The 25,615-nt window shown below is 38.8% G+C and overlaps 1 protein-coding gene and 1 long non-coding RNA gene across 12 annotated transcripts in view; both read left to right on the top strand.

The window, feature by feature from the left end:
- The window catches only part of LOC105032953 (translation factor GUF1 homolog, chloroplastic), a 178,792-nt gene extending 154,291 nt beyond the window's left edge, over positions 1-24,501 (top strand). For all 8 annotated transcript variants that reach the window (XM_010907558.4, XM_073253777.1, XM_029261168.2 and 5 more), the window contains 3 exons: positions 9,052-9,127; positions 9,327-9,367; positions 24,039-24,501. In XM_010907558.4, coding sequence (XP_010905860.1) covers positions 9,052-9,127; positions 9,327-9,367; positions 24,039-24,134 — 213 coding nt within the window. In that variant the 3' untranslated portion in view covers positions 24,135-24,501. The remainder of the gene's footprint in view (positions 1-9,051; positions 9,128-9,326; positions 9,368-24,038) is intronic.
- LOC109504950 (uncharacterized) lies at positions 4-7,724 on the top strand. Of its 4 annotated transcripts, XR_012139669.1 has the most exons (5): positions 4-968; positions 1,042-1,444; positions 1,511-6,046; positions 6,128-6,203; positions 6,282-7,724. It is a non-coding gene; the product is annotated as an uncharacterized lncRNA (long non-coding RNA). The 4 variants fall into 4 exon arrangements; XR_012139668.1 differs by having other exon boundaries at positions 1,511-6,203; XR_012139667.1 differs by having other exon boundaries at positions 6,128-7,724.
- Positions 24,502-25,615: the final 1,114 nt, after the last annotated feature.

A 25,615-nucleotide genomic window follows, 5' to 3' on the forward strand; every position in this document is an offset into this window, starting at 1 on the left:
AGATCCATTTTCTTTTCCTGAGAATGTCATTATAGTCATAAAATGGAACTGACTACATGTGACGATTACTGATGTTATATAAATTCTTTTATACCTCATCTACGATGCTTTTTGCAATGCAGTTTTTGTTCCACACTGCCATATTAACATTTATAAGTCTCTCACTGTTAATGCCTTTATTAAGTCTTTAGTGGAAACCAGAGTCCCAAAAACATTTCATAATGTGTTTTGAGTAATATTGTAGCGGTGGGATGCTTGGTTTCCAAATTCTCATATTTGCATATGAATTCAGAAATCTAATTTGGTTCTTTTAATTTAAATAAAGGATCCAGAAACTCCCTTGGTAAGTTTAGCTGCATGTTATTAGTTTTTCATTATCAAGCGCTGTGTCAAGTTGTTTTTATTTGACAAGGAAAGCTGAACAAACATTTCATAATAAAGTGTGGCTGAAAGATGTGTGGTAGGATAGTTGGTGTATACTTCTCAAAATTCTTGAAATTCCGATTTCTGAAATTCTCGCCGAATTGCTGAGGTGGTATCAGCCCTGTCCTACCCAACTCGTCCCTAATGCTTGGTGGATGATAGTTGGGTTATTTTGCTTTCTTATGCTTCGGGAAATATCTCTCTGTGCGAGGATATTCCAATCATTTTTCCAAGTGAAGATGCATCCTCGGAGCAAAAGTTGGTGGTACGCTTCCCTAGGAAAGGTATTACCAACTTTCCTTCTGGCTCTTCTTTTATTCATGAGTGGAAGAGTCCATTCTTCTTGATGTCCTCTTCGACCCCATGGAGGTTTCCAATCGAGTGGGGGTCATTAGAGAAATCTGCATTACTAGATCTTCTGAAGCTGTTTGAGGTGGAAGGGTTAATGGTCGAGGAGTTGAAGCAGCTTAAAGTTCCACCATACTTTGATCTTCGGCATGAGGATCTCCTTAGGAAACTATACTTTAGAGGTCCAATTTTAAGAGGTGAGTGCAGATGTTCATCTGTTTAACCCCGAAGCAGCAAGGCAAACATTTTGACTTCTTTATGCTTGTGTAGGTCCGGAGGAGTTGAAGGGGCCGACCAGCACTGATCCTCCCAGGGAGAAGGAGAACAAGGGGAGGGTTGTCCTATCACCTTCTCCCGAGGCTGTTGCAGTCGAGGCTGCGAAGTAGAGAAATGGTCGAAGAAGAAGCACGCTGCTCCTTCTAAGGCTGTAGAGGTCATCACGGTAGACATTGTTCCTACGTGGAGTGATCCTCTCAAGGCTACGGGAGTGTTTGTAGGAGTGAACACTCTTGCTATTCCAGATGCTCTCCAACCTCTTGCTGGCAGTTCAATGCCAGCTGTCGAGGCTTACATAAAGCTGTTGGAAGAGTTGGTGCTTTCGGCTGATAGAGAGAAGCTGTTGGTGTGATCCTTCGAGGACTATCTTTGAGGCTTCTTTTGCACTGCCGCCAAGGTAAGGCCTTGACTTTAACTATCTTTGGCATATCTACCTCTAACTTGATCTGATGGTGATCTTCAGGGAGCTTTCGAGATGTGGAGCCTACTTCAGCGGGCTTGACGCTTAGAGGAAGAAGTTCGCCAGTCTTGCCACCTTCTCCAGGTGGCTAAGGAGGAGCGAGATGAAGCTATAAGAGAGTTGCATATCATTATATCGTAGTTGGGAGAGCAACTCCCTGCTGAGAAGTCCCAGGCTGATGCTGTAGAGATTGCTTTGGAAGAAGCCAAGAACTCTTAAAATAAGGGTCACTCAACTCTGGAAGAGCGAAACCGAGGCTGCATGTCTACGAGACTGGCTGGCTGAGATCGAAAGGAGTGAACGCCAGGCTAGAGAAGAGGTGGCTTAAGCAAGGGTGCCCATTCTTAGCTAGCGGAGAAAGTTGCTCCTATCAAGCATCGCCTCATGGAACCTATTGCTAAGGGCATGGAGGCCTTCAAACAGGGTGACCACTTCCATCAAGAGTTGCTGAGGTTGTGTCGGGAAGCCTTCTTTATAGGCTTCGATGAATGCAAGAAGTTGGGAATGTGTTTCTCGGGGATCGACCTTAGCTGTATACCCGTCTTGACCTCATCCTCCTCAAGCAGTGGTTCGGCTGATGCGGAAGGGGACAAAGATGTGGTGACACTAAGTCGCACCCTTGATAAGTTTCTTTTCCTTCTTTGTAACTTAGTGGTAGAATCTCAATCTTTGTGACTTAAGAGTAGCCATTGGAATGAATGAATCCTTTTGAGTCTTCAATTTTCCCTCTTTTCTTCTTTTTCTACTGATCTATCTTGCGTGCATCTTCATGCCTTGTTTTCTTGATTAAACAAGGATGAGAGTCAATAGATAGGAACTTCTGGCTAACCTGCCAAAGAAGAAGAGGAAGACTAGCCATGCAGAGATCACTCTTGGAGTTGGGCCGAGTCGAGGAAAGGAAGAATTGGGTTCTACTACTGAGGTTCCTGGCAAGATCTCTCCAAACGGGCCTTCTTCAAGCATGGTTGGGGATATGTCTCAAGTTGGAGTAGGGGTCGGTGACCAACCCATCGGAACTATCACGATGAGCCTATCAAAGACCAAAGGAGACCTTTTCGATGTAGGGCCACTTCTGGATGCGTCAGAGGCTCCATCTGTCGGTGCAGGGATTGAACCGAGGCAGTAGGACAACTTGCCAAGCCAAGGCCGGATGTATCTGACCCTATGGCGATCCCCTTAGATGCGGTGGGAACCGCGAGCCAAGGTGTTGCAATCGAGGCTCCGTCCGGTGCCATCACCGAGGGCTTGGATATGGCGGCCAGGGCACCTCAAGCATCTTATGCAGAGGCTAGAGGCCAACTTGCAAGGATGACTCTAAACGATGCAGGTGTAGCAGCTCTCGTCGAAGTTAAGGAAGAGGAGGTTGAGGAAGAACTAGCTGAGACTGTGGGAAAGGTTGCAGGCTCTCCTTTGCATGCGGTCGGGGTGTTGTCTTCCCATCCACTAATCGTGCTTTTCTTGCCCGCCCCTCTTGAGTGAGCTCCTCGTCCCTTCACTCCCAGATGGACGATCCTGGAGGATGGGACTACCATCTTTGATCATATATGGGCATGGGAGATGATCAAGGGATGATACCTCCAAGGGATGAAGAGTATCCCTTGGGCATGACTATTGAGGAGGGACTCTCTAGTTCGTATCATTAAAACTATAAGAGGCAACAAATAGATTGTGGAGGTCTAAAATTCAATCAAGGAGCGTCACTATTATATCCATGGTTTTGAGAATCGGATCGAACCACCAGGTTCAAGGCATACCGAGCTGAATCGGTGTGGAATTGGGTCAGTTCGGCCCTAGTTTTCGGCACTCGACAAGAAAAGAAATTAAAAAAATAAAAAAAAAACTGCTTGGTTCAGCCTGAAATCGGACGGTACGAGCTTTATCGAGCTAAACTGTCTGGTTTGACATCATTTTTATCTTCTGATATAGAGAAGTCTTTCGACTTCTATGTTTCTCAATCTCTCTCTCTCCCTTTCTCACTTCCTAACACTGAGAGTGGTAGGAAGACTCCAAGAATACATGGATTAAAGTCCTTTCAAGTATATTTCTCCTTCCTATCTCTCTTTCCTCTCTGTCTTTTTTTTTGAAAAATTTGTAAAAAATAAAAAAAACAAAAGGAAATCATATCAATTTTTTTATATGATTTTAATGTGTTATAGATCTATGGATGATCTACACAACGATATTAAAATTATTAATTTTTGTTAAGTATATAATTTTTTAAATTAAAAATATATTTTTGAAATAAAAAATTATTAAAAAATAAATTTTAAAAATAACTATAAAATCAGATTGTTGTTGAGGGACTTGCAAGCTAATTTGGTGCTTATTTGTCAACATTTTAACGCATCTTGTGCATTGTAGTCTAGGCCTAAATTTGAAAAAAATACAGTATTTCATGCTTGTCCACTATTTAAAAAAATTATATGTAGTATTCATGGTAAGATTTTGCATGGATCTAAGATCAAATTATTTTTTCATAATTTTTTTAATTTTTAATATATTTTATTTTAAAAATAATAAAAACAAATAAATAATTTTAAAAATATAAAAAATTAGATAAATGAAATATATCATTTTTTTTAATTATTAAAGTGATGTGCTTATCAATTTTTTATAATGAATCCATCAAGAAAGAAAAGATTCAGAATATGACATTGGTTGGGAGCATTGGGAGATGCTCTCAGATTGGCATTATTAGAGACGTAAATAGTGTAGCATAGAATTCAAGAAAGGAGTTATATGGTTGAAGCAACATTTGGCTGGCGGCTATCTAGATGTAGCATATACCATAAGTGTCTACAAGAGGTCCATCACTTAATGAAGAAATACTTTGCTGATTTTAAAACAGCGAAAGAAAGAAATTTGATGAAGAAGACAGGTGGACCATTGAGCAGCAGAGCCACCTTATCACTCCAACGAATTGAAGGAAGGATCTGTTTCAGATAATGAGCAGGCATAGATCAGGACTGCTATTCAAACGAGCTTGGATGATCAGTAATAGCTAGATAAGGTAGCCAGACATAGAGCTCGATTTGGACCATCAGCTTATGAGGGTGGATCAGGCTCAGGGAGCATTGCAGTAGAGTCTGAGCTACGATTTAAGAGGACATCCTCAGTTAGAGAGCCCGCCAGTAGAGGCACTAGCCTTCTTGTATCCATGTTGGGAGCATTTGGCAGTAGAAAGAAGTCCTCTAGAGAGATTCCAACGGGAGCCACTATCCACGATTTGGATCCACATGCATTTCATAGTAGAGATTCTAAGCAATAGAGGATTTGATATTATGTTTAAGAAAGGTAAAAAGGATATGTGGTGAGCTATTGGATCTTGATTTTACTTTAGTCACATCCCAGCAAATACAGCAGACAACCCATATTATCGCTTTGCCATTTCATCTATATAGGTTGTCAGTCTAGATGTAGATCCTCCAGGACCTAGAGATATCTTTGGTGAGCTTTTTGACCAGAATAAAAAGAATTTTGAAAAATGGATTGCCTCATATCAAAGCAAGTGGCCTATGTATGGGTTGACTGTGATGTGTGATGGTTGGACTAGTCCTACTAGACGAAGCATTATCAACTTCTTGATATATTATGATGGAAGAATATTTTTTCACAAGTCTATTGATTCTTCAGCTAAGGTGTACGATGCCAGCTACATCCTCAGATTGATAGAGGTGTTGATCAGGTAGGAGAGCAGAATATTATACAGATTATCATAGATAATGGTCCATAGTATAGGGCTACAGGAGAGATATTGATGGAGTAGCGACCACATATTTTCTGAATCTCGTATGCTGCACATTGTATCGATCTGATGTTGATGGATATTGGAAAGATTCATAGAGTGCAGAAGGTAATGGAGCCAGCATAGAGCATCACCAGATTCATCTACAACCATACATGGATCCTATCATTGATGCGACTGCTTGCTGGGAGCGATATATTGAGACCATATATCACACGATTTGCTACTAATTATATAGCACTTGATAGCCTGATTGATAACAAAGTACATTTGCATCAGATGTTTGTCAATCCTGAGTGGCAATAGAACAGATATGCCATTGCAGGCATTGAGAAGAACAATGTGAAGAGCTTTAGTGACGAGACAGTCATTCTGACATCGGACCAAGAAGATAGTGGTGGTTATCAAGCCTTTATATGAAGTACTTCGGGCCATGGTTGGTGAACGATATTCCTAGATGTGCTTCTTATATTATATGATGGAGAGGACAAGAACAAATCAAGGTGGTAGATCCACAGCATGCCAATGAGTACATCAGGATCATTGACCATCGATGCGGCTATCAAATGGGTAGGAAGTTATATTTAGTAGGTAAGAAGCAAATCAAAAATTCTTTCAAAATTTGTATAAATAACTTTAATCAATTATGAAAATCTGTGCAGCTTATTATTTAAACTCGAGATTTTAGTACTCCATAACTGAGATTGGCATGGATGAAGAGCTTTTATCCATCCTACAAAATATAATAGACAATGGAGCTCCATTCAGACATCGCAGCTATGTGTCTTGAACAAGTAAGTTAAGTTCAATAATGTTTATTAACTTAGCTGTATGTTCAACATGTACGACATTATAACAAATAATTTTTTTTATAGATGAAAATATTTAGGGAGGGCACAAAATCATTTGGAAGTAATGTAGCAATTAGAAGCAAATCAAAGATGAATCCAGGTATATATTAATAAATCTATTATCATATTGACATATTCAATCTTTTTTTGATTTTGCTAAATTTCAATGATTTTGCAGCTGAATGGTGGGTGCATTTTGGTGGATCTGCATGAAATTTGAAGGATCTTGCCATCAAGATCCTCTCCTAGATGGTTTCATCGAGTGGATGTAAGCGCAACTGATCGACCTTTGTCTTTATCCATAACAAGCAGAGGAACCATCTAAAATAGAAACATCTCAATGATCTTGTGTATGTGCACTATAATTTGAGGTTGACGCTCACATGCATTGAGGAGGAAGTTCAGCTGAAGTACTTAGATCCGACTACAAGTGATGAAGATGAAGATCAGTGGATCGGATGGGTTGTGAGTCAGCAATAGGAGCTAGAGCTTGATAAGCCAGGATCGCCTCCACGTTCTATCAATTTTGTTGCAGCGAGGCTTGGGTGGATGCCTCTCAATGGGCAAGTAGTAATATTCCACATAGGCCTCCAGTCGATACGCCTGAGCATCCACCTTCGTAGCCTAGACAGCTAGAGCAAGGCATGACGAGAGGGCAAGCAACTGCTATGCACAGAGGAAAAAAGAAAAGACAGTTGCAGCCCCAGTAGAGAGAGCATTCGGTTCATTTAGATTCAGACATCAGGTAGAGCAGTGATGATAGTTCTTCAGCTACTTATAGATCTGGTGATCATGGAGGGATCGGAGGACAGAAGATGCAGTTGATTGGTGGTCTTCAATTCACTGGTGAGTCTCAGTTTATTCATGCTATACAAGATAGGGATCCGATATACGAGCTGGTAGAGTTCGTGACGATACGATTTTATACAGATGATGGGCTCCGCAAGGTTGTTCAAGATATGATGTAGCTACAGATGACCTCATACGTGGAGTAGGATCCATAGATGTATCAGAATCATTTTCGTATTCTGGATCTTTTTACCCATAGCCATAGACAGCCTATGATCCTTATGGATATGGATATGGATATGGTGCATCGGAGACATCGTCTTCTAGTGGTTACTATCTTGTGTAGTCCGGAGCGTCTTATGGATCAAAATTTGCTACCAGTATATTTGGATGCGTCCCTTGACAATCAGGCTATCAGTCCGACGATACTTCTCAGAGCTAGGACCTCGGCAAGAGATTGAGGATGAGTTATAATCCAGCGCGCTTATCTTATGAAATAAGCACAGAGTATTATAATGCTATATGGCTAGAGGGATGGACTGATGTTCCTCCTGATTATGTAAATGATCCTACTATTTATGGACATCGACGGTCTATCAGATTCTAATGATCGGTATCTATTGAGTATTTTTAGATTTTTTAATTGATTTAAGCATTTTGGGTTTCAATGATATCTAGTCCATGTATTGATTATTTAGGATGTCAAATAATATAATATCATATTTAGATTCATGTTACATGCGATTAAAGATGTATCGGAGTGATACGAATATTAATGAATATCACTAAATATCAATTTGGACTTTAAAATATTAAATAATTCATAAAAACTTGATTGGACATCCTCTTCCAAAAAAAAAAAGCAAAAAAAAAATTTGGCGTGCCGGTTCGATCGGCATGCTAGCCGTACCATATGTCAGTACGGTACAGAACCAGTACCATATCAAACCGGCCAGTGACCGAAATGGTCACCAGTACCGATGTTCAAAACCTTGATTATATCCTTAAGATAGGAGAAAGCTTTGAGAGGCTCAAATAGCTTTAGAAAGAGGGCTTTATTATTATTGTTGAGGTAACATGGAAGTATATTTGAAGGAATGTGGAAGCTTAGGGAGTGTAGCGGCACCCCAGCTCTTTCCAGAACTCTGCCAGTAACTGTGGACTCCATCATGTATCCACTAAAATCTTTATGTATAATTTAATGAGCCTACACTGTTGCTTGTGATTGAAATTTTGAATGAATAGATGGAAAGATTCAGTAAAGATTACAAACACCTAAACAAACTGGAGAAAGTAAAGTTTGAAATAGTTAGAGATATGTTAACCAGAAAATTGTTAGTTATTTGTAAGATGCACATATTCACCAACTTTTATGCACAATCCTTCTAACTATAACCATGGTACCTCTTCTAGTTTTGCAATTTACCCCATAGTAATTCATGTAAATAGTATACTCTAATAGATGTCTTCAAAAGAGGTGTCTCTTTTCAACAACCTTATAAAGTTACCATACTAAGAACTTATCAAATAGTTATGCAAATTTGTTTTTTCTATAGAAAGAGTCCACTTAGAATCTAGATGCTTATCTCTATCACTAGTTCTTTATATTTTTTATGTTCAATTAACTTGCTTATCCTAAAAGAAATATTCTTAGTGGAGATAAGTTTGTCTGTTATGCTCTACTTACCAACACAATATCTTAAGGAATAACAAACTCAAAAACTACTTTGATGATAGATATATTCGAAAAAGAAACATGTCTTGATAACTGATACATTATTATCTGGAAATCAATACCACTTTGCATATCTTTTGTCTGGGTAACTCGGATACACTTTTAAAAGAATCAAGTGGATGCATGTGCTTCGTGATAATCCAAATATCGTAGGGAATACAATAAGGCTTAACTAATCAACATCGCTCGGTACTACTTGATACCATGCCACAAAGCCTTCTCTCTTTCTTTTTGGTTGGTATGGCATGGCATGGCATATCACAGCATAAGCACTTGCTAGGAAGCCATTGGTTGGTGCATCAATCAACACCAGCACTTAATCTTTAACGTACATTTTGTATCTTCAAAAACAACTATTCCCCATATCAGTTTGATTTTTCTTTACGTTACACTAACATGTAAATGATGTGTGATGCAATGGCAGGCATGTATTGGTGCAAAGGTGATTGCTAGTGAATCCTTGTCAGCAATCAGGAAAGATGTTCTGTCAAAATGTTATGGTGTGTATAATAAGACTTACAAACATTCTGAATATGTGGAAGTCAAAATTGCTATATCTTTGTTTCTGAAGTTTTTATATAATTTGATCCTAGGAGAAAAAAATGATATATTATGGCAAGTTCTCATGTAGCATAAAACAAGCAATTATTTAACTCGAAGTTCTCTTCTAGAATTAATATATTTTTTGTTTTCTTGAAGGTGGTGATATAACAAGGAAGAAGAAGTTGCTAAAGAAGCAGGTGATCTTTCTCAACAAGTCAACATAGTAGCATCATGTCTTAGTTGCCTTTGTCTATTTGATGGATTAATTTTGAATACTTTGTATGCTATCTTCCATGTGCTTGTTGATGCAACATGGTGTTTAAAGCTGATGAGCTTGATAGTTGGCTCAATAAGTATTTACTCAGTGATCCAGGCTTGATCCTTCAATATGGGCTTGAAATAGTTTTCACTAAGCTTAGGATTGGCTAGCATGATCATGTTTTGCTCAAGTAAGATTAATTTATAATCAGGCAATCAATCAATTAAAAACAACCTCTCTAATAGGACTTTATATATAGCTTGAGTTTGGGCTTAACATTATAAGAGTTGAGCTCGAGCTTCAGTCTTAAGCACAAATTTTATGTTAGCCCAGTTTAAGCTTGATTTGACTTTAATTCAGGCCATGCTTAAGCATCATTTGACTCTCAAAAGGTTTATTGGTTATTGTTTGATTATGTTTGTGCTATGTCCTTAAGAATGACAAATCAGAAGAACATATAATGAGCTTGCATGGAGTTGTTAGGTTGAATATATTTTTTTATATGTTGGAGTTTGGATGTACTAGTATTGCCTTTATGGTTAAAAGACTGGAAACCAGAAGAAATCTTTAATATGTAGAGTGTTCAAACCAGATAAATAGAAGTACAAGCTCTTGGAAAAGCATCTGGAGGGAGAGAGGTCGAGGGAGAGATCAAGAGCATCATGGAGGTGACGGAAGAGGGCATGGACATTAGTGCTTCAATTATCACTGAGACCTTAAAGTTCATTGCAATGGGATTAGGAGGTACTTGTTAGGGTCTTGAAGCAAGAAGTGCTGGCTTTAGCACCAATCTAGGCTGCATTCTTTTGAAATACCATTCTAGGCTTCATCGAGATGTTGCTTTCAATCTAAATGTTGAAAGACTATTTAGTAAGGTGAAATTGGACTTTTCCAATGAGTTGATGGTGGCAGAAATTGTTGCTGGATGATGTTGATCAAACTCTAGTCTTATGAAAGATTTCAAGTTTTCAACTAAATACTTTCTGAACCCTAACCAAATGGAAGTCCAGAAACCTCAACAATAGCTGAAGAAGAAGATAAAAAGGTTGGCTAGGCTTGTTTTTGAAAACTAATGTTGATGAGAGAGCAGTTAATTGAAGATGGTTGAACCTCATGTCTTAGCAAATCCTTCTCGCCTTTGAAAGATGTTTTTTTCCCAAGTTTGGTGAATCTTGCCTCTGTTAAAACAAGTGTAGGGAGTAGGTCGTTTTGCTGCATGGTGTAAAAACATGCCTTCCTTTGACAAATATGGAGATAGGTAGGGCAGACAAATTTTGTTCTTTCTTTTTGTCTATTCCAAAGCTAGGGACCAATATGTGCTTGGGGTGGTATGGATCTAGCCATCTAGGTTTATAATCTCGGTACCAGACTATATAGTCGTAGAAAATTAGTACAGCATGGTAGCAATACCTTACTACCATACTGGTACACCAAACAAACATATTTTTTGTATTTTTTTCAAGGTTTTAAGCTTCCTTTATTTAGCTTTGGGTGGGAAATATGATTGTGTGGGTTCATGTTTGATGTTTAAATATAATATACTTTAATTTTTGTATTAAATGACTTAAGAATGGTGTAACTATGTAACGCTATTAAATTAACTAAGAATAACATTGAAAATGTAAAATAATTATATTAAAAAATTGGAAATACAACATGCATACCATTTGTTCAATTCTAGGTTGAGTGTTGATGTCCCTCACAAACATCTAAGACAAGAAAAGACAACAGATTGCATGCTAAACAACGAGCATGACACCAATTTTTGGAATCTAGCATCTCCTTTGTTTTTTATATTTTTTATCCATAAATATATATTTAGTAAAAAATAAATGTCAAAAAATTACAAAAAGTTATATGATTGTGTAGATCTAAATAGATCCACGTATTCCCCTTTTTTCATTTTTCATTTGTTCAATTTCTACCCATTTATGGGATGTAACAACGAAGGAAAACATAAAAGGAAGAGGAAAATACTTGGATTGGACCTCTTGCTTAGCCTTCTACTCTCTCCCTCTCTTTCTCCTCTCTTTCCTTGAAACAAAGGGAGAAAAGGGTGTCGAACCGTTTATTCCTCAATAACTAAGGCTTAAAATTGTTATGGGTACTACTAGGCTAAATTGCTTGGGACCAAGCAATTTGACCCGATAAAGACTGGTTCGCACCAATTCAAGCACAAACCTATATCAAGACTGTTAGACAGCTGTGTATTAGTTATCAAGATACACCTAGCTAGCTATCCTCTTTAGTAAGATTTGGGTGAGCTGTACATGGGTGTCAAGATGCACATAGCTAGCTTTCCTTTCTAAGTAAGATTTGGGTGAGATGTACATGGGTTGTGTATAAGTTATATATGAGTAGGCGTAGGTTGGCATTTGCCTGACTTGATTTACCTCTTGTGTATATAAGGAGGCATTCTGTAACATATTTGGGCATCAAGTAATATAGCAAATTTATCTCTTCTATCATGGTATCAGAGCAGTAGGGCTCACGCCCTGGATCCCTGCTATGTCGCCACGCTATACTCGCCCTGAGCCGTGCTGTTCTGTCCCGACCATGGTTTCTAGTTCCACTACTATGGCTCTTCCGATCATCAACATCAAGAGTCTTGTCACCATCGAGCTGACTGAGAACAACTTACTTTAGAAGGTCTTTTCTAATGTTCTTTCTACCTTTAAGGTGTTAGGACATGTGAATGGTACCAGCCTCCCACCTCCTGCGTTTATTGAAGATGATTCAAAAAATCATCTTCCTAATCTGGTATTTGAGATCTGGCAGGAGAAGGACAACACTGTTCAGTTGTGGCTTGCTGCCACCATGTCCCCTACTATGCTTCAACACATTCTTTTTGGTACTGAGAACACTGTTAGGGACATTTGGCTTGCCATTGAGAAGCACTTTGGTGACAAGACCACTGCTGTGGAGTTTCAGTTGGAGTGCGAGCTTTGCCTTTTGAAGAAGGGCACTATATCTGTCTTTGACTATATCCTAAAAATTAAGGATATTGGTTAGAGTCTTCGCTCCATTGATAGTCATGGGACAGATCGTGAGCTTGTGATGGCTGCTCTTCATGGTCTTCCTGAGTACAGGAGTTTCATTATCACTGTTACTACGTGTGGTAATCTTTCTGATCTTGAGGATCTTTGCCTGCTACTTCAGGAGGAATAGCAGGATCAGCGCTTAGTGCTCTTCGCAGTTCCGCTCCTCCCACTGGCCATTCTACTGCCTTTGTGGCTACACGTGATGGTGGTCGGCCAAGCAATCAGGGTGGCTGTGGAGATCAATCTCGTGGAGGTAGAGGCAATCGTGGAGGATGACGCCAGGGACCAGGACAGATGACTAACTATCAATATGGTGTTCAGCCCAACTACTACCAGCAGCAACATTCACACTACCGAGCCACACCACCTCCCAGACCTCCTCCTAACGCTTCCCTTTTTCAGAAGCAATCTGGCCCTACATGCCAGATATGTGATAAATTTAATCATACAGCACTTCAGTGTAGATAGCATTTTAATCATAATTATATATCCTATGATATACTACAGTCCTTTACTGCCATGAGTATTTCATAGGATGAGTCTGACCAGGAGGTGTGGTTCGCTGGCAAGGGGCCGACAAACCACATGACTGCCACTTCAGGTATACTTTTGCACTCTCAACCTTATCACGGTAGTGATCGTATTCCAGTGGGAAATGGAGAACAAATTGCTATTCATGCTGTTGGTGAAGCTAGGCTACATACACCTCATATTAACTTTTGTATAATATTTTAGTCATTCCTTTCATTAAGAAAAATTTGTTTTCTGTTCGACAATTTTGTCGTGATAATAACAGTTCTATGGAATTTGATTCATCTGGTTTTTCTGTGAAGGATATGAGAACAAGGAGCTTCTTCGGTGCAATAGTCTTGGCTGTCACTTTACCCTATTTCTTCTCAAGTTTCCACTGTCGGTCTTAGGAATAAGACAGCATTAGCAGCTGTCTAGTTGAGTCCTGAACTTTGGCATAGGAGATTAGGTCATCCTGGTAGTGATGTCTTGCTTCATTTCTTGAAAGATATTAATAATGTTTCACATGCATCTATTAAGTCTGTTTAATTCAATAATTGTAATGCTTGTCATCTTGGAAGCATGTCAAATTACCGTTTAATGTTTCTCAATCAAAATCTTCTCATCCATTTGAGCAAATTCACTCTGATGTTTGGCAATCACCCATTTTTTCTCCCTTTGGATATCGGTATTATGTGTTGTTTGTTGATGATTTTTCTCGATATGTTTGGGTATATACTCTTAGATTTAAACATGAAGTTTGTGATAAATTTGTGGAATTTCATGCCATGTTAAAAAATATTTACAAAGCAAATATTTGTTACTTTCATTTTGATGGGGAAAAAGAGTTTGTTAATAAGGCTTTTACTGATTTTCTGAGTGCCAATGGTATTTTTCATCGATTATCGTGTCCCTATACACCTCAGCACAATGGCATTGCTGAGCACAAAAATAAACACATAGCAAATGCTATTCGCACTCTGTTATTTCAATCTGCCATGCCAGTGCGGTTTTGGGTTGAAGCCCTACACTATGCTGTATTTCTTTTAAATCACACTCCATCATTGACTGTTTTGAATGGCTCCACAGTTTATCAAAAATTACATGGATATTCTCCTGATGTGAATGTTATCAGAGTTTTTGGGTGTCTTTGTTATCCGAGCATTTAGGATATTGCATCGCGTAAGCTCCATCCACGGTCTCTGCCTTGTGTTTTTCTTGGCCTTTCTGAGCATCACAAGGGATTTCGCTGTTTATATCCTCCCTTTGGTAAAGTTCTCATTTCTCGTCATGTTAATGTTTGTTGAGTCTGTATTTCCCTACACTTGTTTACAGTCCTTTTCAAAGCAATCATATGACATGCCTACTACCGGTGATTTAAATAAACTGAACTTGTTTGTGTCACATCCACAACATGATTTAGATGCCCCTACTGCCCAATCCATTTCTGAGCTGATATTTCACATGTCACAGTTTGATATCAATGACGACATCACTGCATCTGCATCTGGTCTTGCCCTAGATTCACCCAGTGCTGTTGCTACTTGTTCTCCAGTTCCTACTGTGGATACTAACAGTTCTGTAGAGGTTACTGTTGGTAGTCGTGTGGATCGGCTACTAGTTCGGATTGTATATCAACGAACTCAGGTATGGACTCTTGAACTACCTTGGTTCCCACACCCCCCAGGTAAATTCTACCCAATCCAATGTTGCTGCTAACCCTAAACCTCCTAGACAACCTCATCCTATTCTACAATGCTCGCACCATATGATTCTTAGACATCAGTCCTCTTCTTAGACTGACCCCTTTGCATTGCTTGTATCTTCTAGTTCTGATTTTTCGTAGGAACCATCAACGTTCAAGGAGGCTTCTCAGCACCCTGGTTGGGTCACTGCTATATAGGAAGAATATGATGCTTTGATATCAAACTATACCTAGGATCTTGTTCCTCCATCCCATGCTAATGTTATTGGATGCAAATAGGTTTATAAAGTCAAAACTCATGCTGATGGTTCACTTAAGCACCATAAAGCTCGCCTTGTGGCACAAGGATATAAGCAACAACAAGGTATTGACTTTGAGGAAACCTTCTCTCCTATTGTTAAGGCCACTACTGTTTGTATAGTTTTCTCTGCGGCATTATCACAAGGTTGGCCCCTTTGGCAACTTGATGTCAAGAATGCCTTCATGGCGTTCTTCAGGAGGAGGTCTATATGAGACAGCCTCCAGGATTTTTTGATGCTGTTACTCTGCATTACCTTTGTAGGCTCAAGAAAGCCTTATATGGTCTCAAGGAGGCTCCTCATGCCTGGTTTCAGAGGTTTACCTTATTTTTTGCTGAGCTTGGCTTTCATTCTAGTGCTGCAGATGCATCTCTGTTTGTTCATTTCAGTACTCATGGCACCTTAATACTGCTTTTGTATGTGGATGATATTATAGTCACAGGCAGTTCTGGCCCTCTTTTGGACTCTTTCATTGCTACTTTTCAATCTGAGTTTGCTATGAAGGACCTTGGGTCACTTCACTACTTAGGAATTGAGGTTAAGTCTAGTTCCTCAGGTCTTCATCTCTCATGAAGCTAGTATGCTATGGAGTTACTTTCTCGCCATGGTACGAAGGATTGCAAATTTGTCAGCACACCACTCCCTTGTAGCACATATCTATCCATTGATGAAGGACAGCCTCTCTTAGACCCGTATGAATGTCGTCAAATTGTTGGGGTCTTACAGTACCTTACCTTCACCCGGCTGACTTATCTTATGCTGTGAATCTGATAGCTCAGTTCTTTATGCACCATATGAACCACATCTTCAGACTGTGAAGCGGATCCTCTGTTACGTTTGCGGTACACTCAGCTATGGATTACATTTCTCTTAGTGTCAAAATCCATCGCTTATTGCTTATTTAGATGCCGATTGGGCTAGGTGTCCTGATACTTGGCATTCCATTACTGGATTTTGCCTCTTTCTCGGGCCCAATCTCCTTTCTTGGTCTGCTAAGAAACGATCCAGTTTTAAGGTCGAATATCGTACCATGGCTTTGGCACTTGCTGAAACAGTTTGGATCCGTCGTCTTCTTCATGATTTGAGATGCTTCTTGTCATCTCCAATCCAGTTATATTGTGACAACCTCAGTGCAACCTACCTTGTCGCCAACCCTGTTCTCCATGCTCGCACTAAACACGTTGAACTTGATCATCATTTTCTTCAGGAGAAATTACAGTGTGGCGAGCTGTCTGTATTTCATATTTTCTTTGACAAGCAATTGGCTGATATCTTCACTAAACCACTATCTACATCGCGCTTTCATACTCTTTGCACCAATCTTCACATCCGTCCATCGGATGCTCAGCTTGCAAGGGAATGTTAGACAGCTGTGTATTAGTTGTCAAGATACTCCTAGCTAGCTTTCTTCTTCAGTAAGATTTGGCTAAGTTGTACATGGGTGTCAAGATACATCTAGCTAGCTTTTCTTTCTAAGTAAGATTTGGGTGAGATGTACATGGGTTGTATATAAGTTGTATATGAGTAGGCATAGGTTGGCACTTGCCAGACTTGGTTTGCCTCTTATGTATATAAGGAGGCATCCTGTAACATATTTGGGCATCATCAAGTAATATAGCAAATTTATCCCTTCTATCAAAGACCATGAGCAATCTTCATTCATGGTATCAAGGTATGCTGAACCGGTACCGTTGGCGGTTTCGGTTGGCCGGCGGTACGGTTCGGTATGGTTTCATACCGACCGAACCAACGATCCAAATCGGAAGAAAAGAAGAGAAATAGAGAGAGAGAAAGAGAAAGGAAAAAAAAGAGGGAGGGGAAGGAGCCGGCGGGCCGCCGGACGGCCTCTGACTGGCCGTCGTGGCCGCCGGAGGGCGCAGTCCACGCAGCGGCGCCGCAGGCGTGAAACAGGGGCATCGCCCCTGTTTCGCAAATTTTTTTAAAAAATATGATTTTAAGTGAAGTCGGTAAACGGTTTGCCGGCTTCACGATTTTTTTTTTAAAAAAAATTATGAAGTCGGTAACCCAGTTGCCGACTTCATAAGTTTAAAACAAAAAAAAAAGAAAAAATTGAAACAGACGTCTGTTTCGAAAAAGAAGGGGGCGGAGCCGCAGAGGGGCTTCGTCCGCTCAACCGCCCTCAGGCCATCGACGTCGGCTCGCCGGCCATCGGGAGCCTCGCAACGGAGGCACCATCTGTCCGATAGGTTCTCCGCCCCCCCTCCGAGCGCTCTCTCTCTCTTTCTTGCTCTCTTGAAAGCCCTATCAGGTGATACGGAGCTTGGAAGCCCTCCGGCGGTTCCCACCTCCCTCCCTCCCCTCTCTTTCTTTCTCACTTTTCATTTTTTTTTCTTTGGTACCGCTGGTGTACCGATTTTACCGGTCGAATCATGCCGGTTCCTCGTCGGTCCGGTACGAGACGGGGTTTACCGGCTGGTTCGGCATGGTATGGCAAACCTTGCATGGTATAGTACCAACTCTGCTGCATAGTTATGTCCAATATCGTTTTCCTTAGTATGGATCATCTCTTCATGTGGGGGAGTATAAGGTTTTTCCAAATATGCTACGAGTCAAGACATTTCTTTTGGAGAACAAGAACATATGAATTTCATAGGTTCTTAATCACTTTTCCTTCAAGAGAGGTAATTCTTTATGCCTCGAGCTCGAGTTGATGAGAGTTTGGCACATGATGTGTCAGCTTTAAGTAAAATCTTGGCCTAACCATGATAAAGGTGGACCTAATTATCTTAAATTTTGTGCATAATTAAATCTTTATGGCCTTCCGTTTGTTTGTTAGAATTGTGAAGTGAATATTAGAGTTGTTTATGGATTTAGAAGAATTGCTTCCATCAATAATGAAACTCTTGGTTGGAGGGACCTTTCTAGTTATAACTAGGAGACCTTTTTTGTAGTTCCATTTCTTCTATTCTCCAATCCTTGAAGTTGCAATGTGGGTAATCATGATGTTTGAATTGAGTGGAGAGGAGGAAGGGAAAGACTACAATGGGTAGGAATTAATGATGCAACATATATCAGAGGTTGGTTTCAACGATGGCCATGATAGATTGCGAGATCCAACAACTATGATGAGTATATGTATGATTTTGATCATGATATATCGAATCGGGTTGAACCGCCCGGTTCACCCCATGCCAAGCCATATCAGCACAAGACAGGGTTAGTTTGACTTTTTTTTTTCGAAACTCAAGTGGAACCACTCTGAACTGGGGGGGGGTTCAGAGCAGTACTAGGATGAACTGAGTGGTTCGGCCTGATTCAAGGTAGTTTAGACCCATCACTCCAATAAAAGTGATGGAAAGGCCTGAGAAGGCTTGAGAAGCCTCGTAAGGGCATTCTTTCACTATTTTTTCTCAAATTCTCCCCTCAAGCAAAAAAAAGTGAAAAATCGATGATTAAAGGCGGATTCAAGGTCAAGTGCCTCTCCCATATCTCCATTCCTCTTTTTTTTTTCAATGTCGCATATTCTCAAAATTAGAAAAATAAGAGATCATGCCAAAATTTTTGAATTTGGTATGATTTTATGTTGCTATGGATGATTTATATAATGATGCTAAAATTATTAAGTTTCACTAAATATATTATTTTAAAATTAAAAATATATTTTTAGTTTAAAAAATTATTTAAAAAATAAAATTTTAAAAATAAGTGTAAAATTAGAATGTTGTTTAGGGACATGCAAGCTACTCTCACCCTAAATTTGGTGTTCGTTTATGAAAGTTGATGCACATGCACATTGTGTCCTAGACCCACATTTTGGTTTGTCAACAAGGAATCTTAAGCGGCTTGTCATCTAGATCCTCTTCCAGATGATCTTCTCGAGTGGCTGTGAGCACAGTTAGTCTACCTTACCTTCATCCATAGCAAGCAGAGAAACCATCTGACACAGAGATACATGAATGACCTGGTATATATTCGCTACAATTTAAAGTTAAGGCTAAAATGCATTCAGGAAGAGTTTAGCTAAAGTACACAGATCTGATGTCGGATGCTTTTGTTTAGGATGATAATCTGATGATTAGATGGCTTATGCATTAGCAACAGGAGCTGGAGCTTGATCAGCTAGGATCATCTCCATGACCAACCAATTTTATAGCTAGTGAGGCTAGGGTGGATGTGAGCAATGGGTAGATCATAATATTCCATGTCGGTTTTAAGTTGATCAGCCACAACCAAAGGGATACTAAGGACTCATTTATCATGTAACTCCATGTTCAGAACATCCTCCCAAAGATTTGATCGAGGATGCTTGGATGAGGCCAACACGCTATCTGGTCATCCCAAATAGGAGGACGACATCCATCCTCTCAGCATAGCCAGCTAGAGAGGGGCATGAGAGGAGGCCAGTTAGCCACTTAGCATAGCCTTAAAAAAAAGAAAATGTAGTTACAGCCCCAATAAAGAGTGGAGTCAGTTCATTCAGATTTAAAGATCAGGGAGAACAATGATGATAGTTCTGATAGTCATGGATCTGGTGGCTAAAAAGGGAGTGGAGGACATGAGACCATCATTTATAAGACAGCTGCAGGATGGTCTTCAATTCATTGGTGAGTCCCAGTTTATGCATGCTATGCAGGATAAAGACCATGGTATGTGAGCTAGTAGAGCCCACGAGGATACGATTGCATATAAGAGATGAACTCTTCGAGATCGTTCAAGACATAATGAAACTACAGATGATCTCGCATGTGAAGTAGGATCCATAGACATCTCAGGTTTCCATGGACATCTTAGGTTTGTCCTCATATTCTGGATCCTAGTATCTGCAGCCACTAGTAACTTATGGTCCATGTAGATATGTGTTTGGTGCGTCTAGGGCATCATTTTCCAGTGTTGCTACCTTATGTAGTTTGGAGCGTTTTTTTTGATCAAATTTTGCTGCCAGCATATTCGGATGGGCCACTCTACAGCCATATTATTAGTCGAAGCCAAAGGACATCTCTGAAAGCTAGAGTTTCAGTGAAAGATCTAAGATCAGTTATAGTCCATTGTGCATATTTGATTGGATGAATATACAGGACTACAATGTCGCTTGGTTAGAGAGATGGATAATGTGCCTCTTGATTATGCAAATGATACAGACATCTATGAACGACATCGACACTCGATGAGGTTGTAGATCTTGGTATTTATACTTTAAATGCATGCAATTTATTGTATTAATTATGTTTGGTTTCATTCTAGATCTCTTTTGATCTATTTCAGCCAATGCCACATTGATGTAGACAAATCACTCAAAAACGTTCATAAACATTGTTTAGTGTGTTACTGTTAAATCGTTTTTATAGATCATGACACCTTTCACAAATCCATAACCACCACCTTTGGCTTCCACCTTCCAAGACTTGGGATCCACATAAGGCATTAGTTTTGTTTTATTCTAGGTAATGCCATGTTAACATAGAAGGATCACTCAAAAACATCATGAAGCATCATTAAGGGTGTACCAGAGTGATAGAAGCATCAAATAATATCAACAAACATCAATTTGGGCTTAGAATCATTCAAGAAACAAAAAAAAAAGGATTAGGGATCTTGAGAGCCAAAAACATTGAAAAAATCTAAAAAAAAAGAGATTGGCATGTGGGTTTAGAACTAGCACGTCTTGCCATATCGTGTATCGATACGGTACTGAATCCGTAGCCAATTGGTATTGGTCTCGATACTAGTTCAGCGAATCTTGGTTTTGATGTCGATAGTGGAAAACAATGAGGCGGGATGACTATAATTGTAGGAGGCAACAAGCCTCAACTATGAGCATAGGATGATAGTGAGTGGCAGACGTGGTTGCAACTAGGGGCCAATGGTGGTTACGGAGCCTACCAAGATTTTAAAAGAAAAGAAAAGAAACTGGAAAGGAGGGGGGAAGAATTGGTGAGGGAAAGAGTAGAGGGGACAGGAGACGGACAAAGATAGAGATAGTAAGGATTAGTTGAAGGAAGGGATGAAAAAAAAAAGCATTGGAGGTGCAAGATGGGAAAAACATTGTCTGTAGCATTTCTAGATGGATGGCATGATTCCATCTTTCTAAGTTTTATTTATTAGATAGCGGTCAATTCACTTCAGTCTTGGTGTTCGCATAATTCTTATTTGTCTTTCTCAAACTAAATCATTGAATACATTTACCTAATAGGTTAGAATCCAATGACCGAAAACCTAAACCAACCCAAGCTTGATGCATGCCTGATTTATGGACCAATTGGTCAACTTAGAAGGGTCAAGTTTGGGTCATGTTAAACTGCATAACAAGTTTGGGTCGGAATTGCTACTCGAACCTCTACTTGACATCCAATCCTTTATCTGGTCAAGTTTTGAAACTTTGGTTTCCTTATGTTTGCCATACTTATGTTGGTCTTGCCCTTTAAAGGAAAAGTTCCTTCGATATGCTTGCACATATCCACTTAACCATCTATCGAGCCATGCCATGTCAAGTCATGCCCACCCTCATCAAAGGTCAGATCTAGGTTAAAGTCTGCATTAGACTTTTTACCAAATTATATTATTTGATTTAAATATGAATTTATGGTTCCTGTTAAAAATGAATGACAATTTTTCTCTTTGGTGGGAATTCCCCGTGGGAAAGAAAAATCTATGTGGGACATGGATTTTTGCCTTCCCATGGCAAGGGAATTGAGATTATTTCTAGAAGTATGCTCAAAGCCATGAGTAGAATCAGATAAGGTTTTTTTCTTTATTAAGAATATAATAGGTATTTTATACAGCTTTTTTAGGAAAATAGATGCTCAACCAAATATAAGGCATTAGAATATGCCACTTTTCTATGGTCAACTAAATATGCTAAAACTACTTTCTTAGGCTTCATATTCTTAGGAATTAGCTTCCTAGAAAAACCATTTTAGCACACCCCTTGGCCTATCAGGATATTAGGTTAGTTTTTTCGATGGATCTACAACACCTTTGTACAATATGGGATGATATAGTTCAAGAGAGGCACCATTTAATGTTGAAAGTTGAAACATCTTCAAGCAAGGACAAACTAAAAATCAATTGAGAACCCTGAGCAATCCTTTGTTTTTGCATCCAAATTTTCCAAAATTCTCAAAGTATTTTTGCCTATTTCTTTTAGCATTTATACTCAGTGTGCAACAAGTTCAAAGGGTTCACCTTCACATTGGGAAGCCCATTGGTGTTCACGGTCATTGTATTTTGAGATCAAGAAGCACCATGTCACCTACTTAAAAGTTTGAGTATGGGGCAAATGTTGCACGCCATCAATAATTAAATCTTTCTTTTGCTTATATATGTTTTTAGTCATTCAATGATTTTGAAAGTATTAAATAATCAGTTTTACATGTTTTTAGAATAGCTTTTGAGAAAGCTAATTGAACTACATCTTGCATTGATTGGAATGTCACATCTAGTTTGTATTTCAGTTAACCATGAATTTCTAATATTAAATTTTAACCAAGTTTTGAGGTGCCACCATAACAGCCTTGAATTGGTTAACACATATTATGGCAGCTTGGAGGCTGTACAAAGGAGGCTGTACGCCCCAAGTTCAACTTAGCTCACACCACAGTGTATTTGTTAGTCCTGTATCATTCCCAGACCGGACCAATGCTAGTGACTCTGCTTGGTACCACTTGATATAAGATCGTCAGCATTTCTGTGTGAGAATGGCTAAGAGTAGGACTTACCATCATCCATTTTTTGTTGGATTCTTGCAAAGACATAACACTAGGATAATAAAACATAAAAATGGTTTTCTAAACCGGAAGAAGAAAATGCAAAAGACAACTTTGTAGGCATATCTGGATGTGCAAGCTATGTCAAAGCATATTGGTGAATACCCTTTGTGATACAGCGTGTGATATGGTGTGTACTAGACACATCCTTGGCTGATATTGGTTTGAACACTTGATAATTCAAACCCTGATTTCAACTCATGCATGACTTATTGGCCCTTTTTTCGGCTTTTAACATTTGATTATTACTGCTCACATAACTTTAACTTTAACTTTACAATGGCATTTATTTAGCCAGAAATTAAAAAAAAGATGTTTAGAAATATTAACTATTTGTAGCTATTACAAGTATGTTTTACCACTTACTAATTAAAAAAGGAAATACACTAAACTAACTATTTATCAGTAGTTATAATGGAAAATATTGGGTAATAACATTTTAAATGACAACACTGTGGATACCTCTTATTGTATTGTTCTACTTCTATATATAATACAACATCATTGCCTTATTTATTGTAACAGTAATTTTATACTGTCAATGATAAAGAGGTTCACAAAATAACTATTGTGATCACTATAACATTATATATAGCATCCTGGTACAATACAACTGTTATGTTATTTGATCAACAGTTTAGAGGGGTCCGAACACCATTGTGATGATCACTATTTAGAATAATTGTTTGTGGGTAGTCTATAGAATGAAATAATAGCCTATTGATAGGTGTTGGTAGGGAGATTGTGAGACCTGATCTAAGTTCCAATCATAATGTTGGGGCCTCAACCACAAAATTCTATTGATAGGAAACATAAATTTAGGAGATCCTAATTTACAACTTTAAAATACTAATCAACTAAAAATTAGAAATTCTGCACTTCTCATATTTATTATACTCAAGTGGACCCAAAATAGACTGACATGATATGATGTTTTGTCATCACTGGCGGTGTAGAAGCATTTAAATTCATTGTATGTGGTTTAGAGTGTAGTTCATGATTAGTGTAACAGGTTCCATGTATAATTGAATTTTTTCTCCATCTACAAATGATGCACAGGGTTGAGACAGATCATGTAGGCTACTTTGAGGAGTAGTTGCATGATTCATATATTTAAGTCAAGTGCAACTTCTGATATGTTATTGTTACTTGTATTCCTCTGAATGCCGATGTGAAAAAGGCCAAGTATACATTGGCACATAAAGTAACAGATAATAATTCTATGCTTAGAAAATGACATTTCATTGACTAATCATGAACACCAATCAAGCACCAAATAGGAACTTGAGAATTTTATGAACCAATTCTCACCATTTGCATGATTTGTCAGGCTGAAGGAAAGAAAAGGCTGAAAGCAATTGGCAAGGTTGAAGTCCCACAAGAAGCCTTTATGGCTGTTTTGAGACTAGAAAAGGAAGTAATATGATATCCTGTGTAATCAAAATCAATCAAAGGGCCGAATTAATCATCTGGTGCTAGCAACTTTTCTCTCCATCATGTGTTGAAGAGATATCCAAGTTCCATATGAAGAGCATCACAGGCTTCATAATTTTCCTGTCATTCTCTTTTCCATACGCTTGCAGCTGAAGGACATTAAAGGCCCTGAGTTGCTTGCTTGTTGATTTTTCCACTTTTATCAGTACCTTGCAGTGAACTTTCAAATGTTGCATCTGAATACAAGCTAAACTGTCTTTGCTTGGCCAGAATGCTTACTCGTTTCTAACTCCAAAATACACTCAGAAGCACAAATGAAGCATTTACTAATTTATATGCATTATTCATTCAACAGCTTAGGGGATATGAGCAGGAAAAAAAAATCTTCAAATTTTGCTTTTACATAATGTGATTGGTAAATCTCTGAGATTTGTTCCAATCAATGTGTACTTTTGTTTGAATAAGAGTTGGATTCTATGAGCTTTCCATAATGTAGTAAAATATTGATTATTTGAATAAGAGTCAGATTCTATTATGTTCGCATTTCTCTTATAGGATCCTTCTCACAACCCCCACTTGAATTGACAAGCGAGAGACATGGCAACGTCTGTATCCTTGTAGAGCGAAGCAGATGACCATGGAAGGTTTCAACCTGTAATTCAGTCCTAACAACATTCCTGAATTACACAGGCAGGTTATAATTGTCAGAGTTGTCTAAGGTCTCCTTTAGTAAATCAAAAAAATACATGAAAAACTATTCGTGGACAACGAACAACATCCCCACATACTTTCTAACACAATAAACCCAAAACGTGCTCACCGTCCAACAAGGTGACGAAACAGAAAATTTTCATATTTCGGTGCCAAAATTAAAATAACCAAGTGTTGTGTTTACAAGTGAATGGTCTTGCTCTTAATCACACTCTCAAAGCTCTAACTAGCCAAATCCAAGGCTGCATTTAGTTGTGGAATAAATTTTGAGGGGAATGATAGTTATTCGAATAGGTATGTGTTGATCCAAGAATTGATTTTGATGAATATAAAATATTTAAGTATTTATTTTGTTGTTATTGAAGTTTATATAAAAGATGCTTCGAGAAACTAAAATCATTCTTAGGGAGCATGCCTTGAGTGATAAGTTATGAAGTCAAAGAAATTAGAACGGAAGAAGCCATATTATTAAAAATCAAGTAAAAGAGGCAAGAGCCAACTCCAAGCTTTAAAGAGTCGATTTAAAGAATCGATTTTGGCATGCATGTGTGAGGTAGAATAGACTAGGAGTCAACTCCTATTTTGGCGAGTCAACTTTCTCAATCAAAGAGTGTATTCTTTAGCAGCAGATCTCCAATCGATTCTTGATCTCAAGTTGTCCTTTTTAAGAAGGATAGAGAATCATACTGTGAATTAGATTTCGAGTCAACTTTTACTTCTATTAAGCCGACTCATAGTTTGCTTGAATAGGTTCCTACTAGG

Source organism: Elaeis guineensis, chromosome 3 (genome assembly GCF_000442705.2).
Source record: "Elaeis guineensis isolate ETL-2024a chromosome 3, EG11, whole genome shotgun sequence".
Taxonomy (NCBI): domain Eukaryota; kingdom Viridiplantae; phylum Streptophyta; class Magnoliopsida; order Arecales; family Arecaceae; genus Elaeis; species Elaeis guineensis.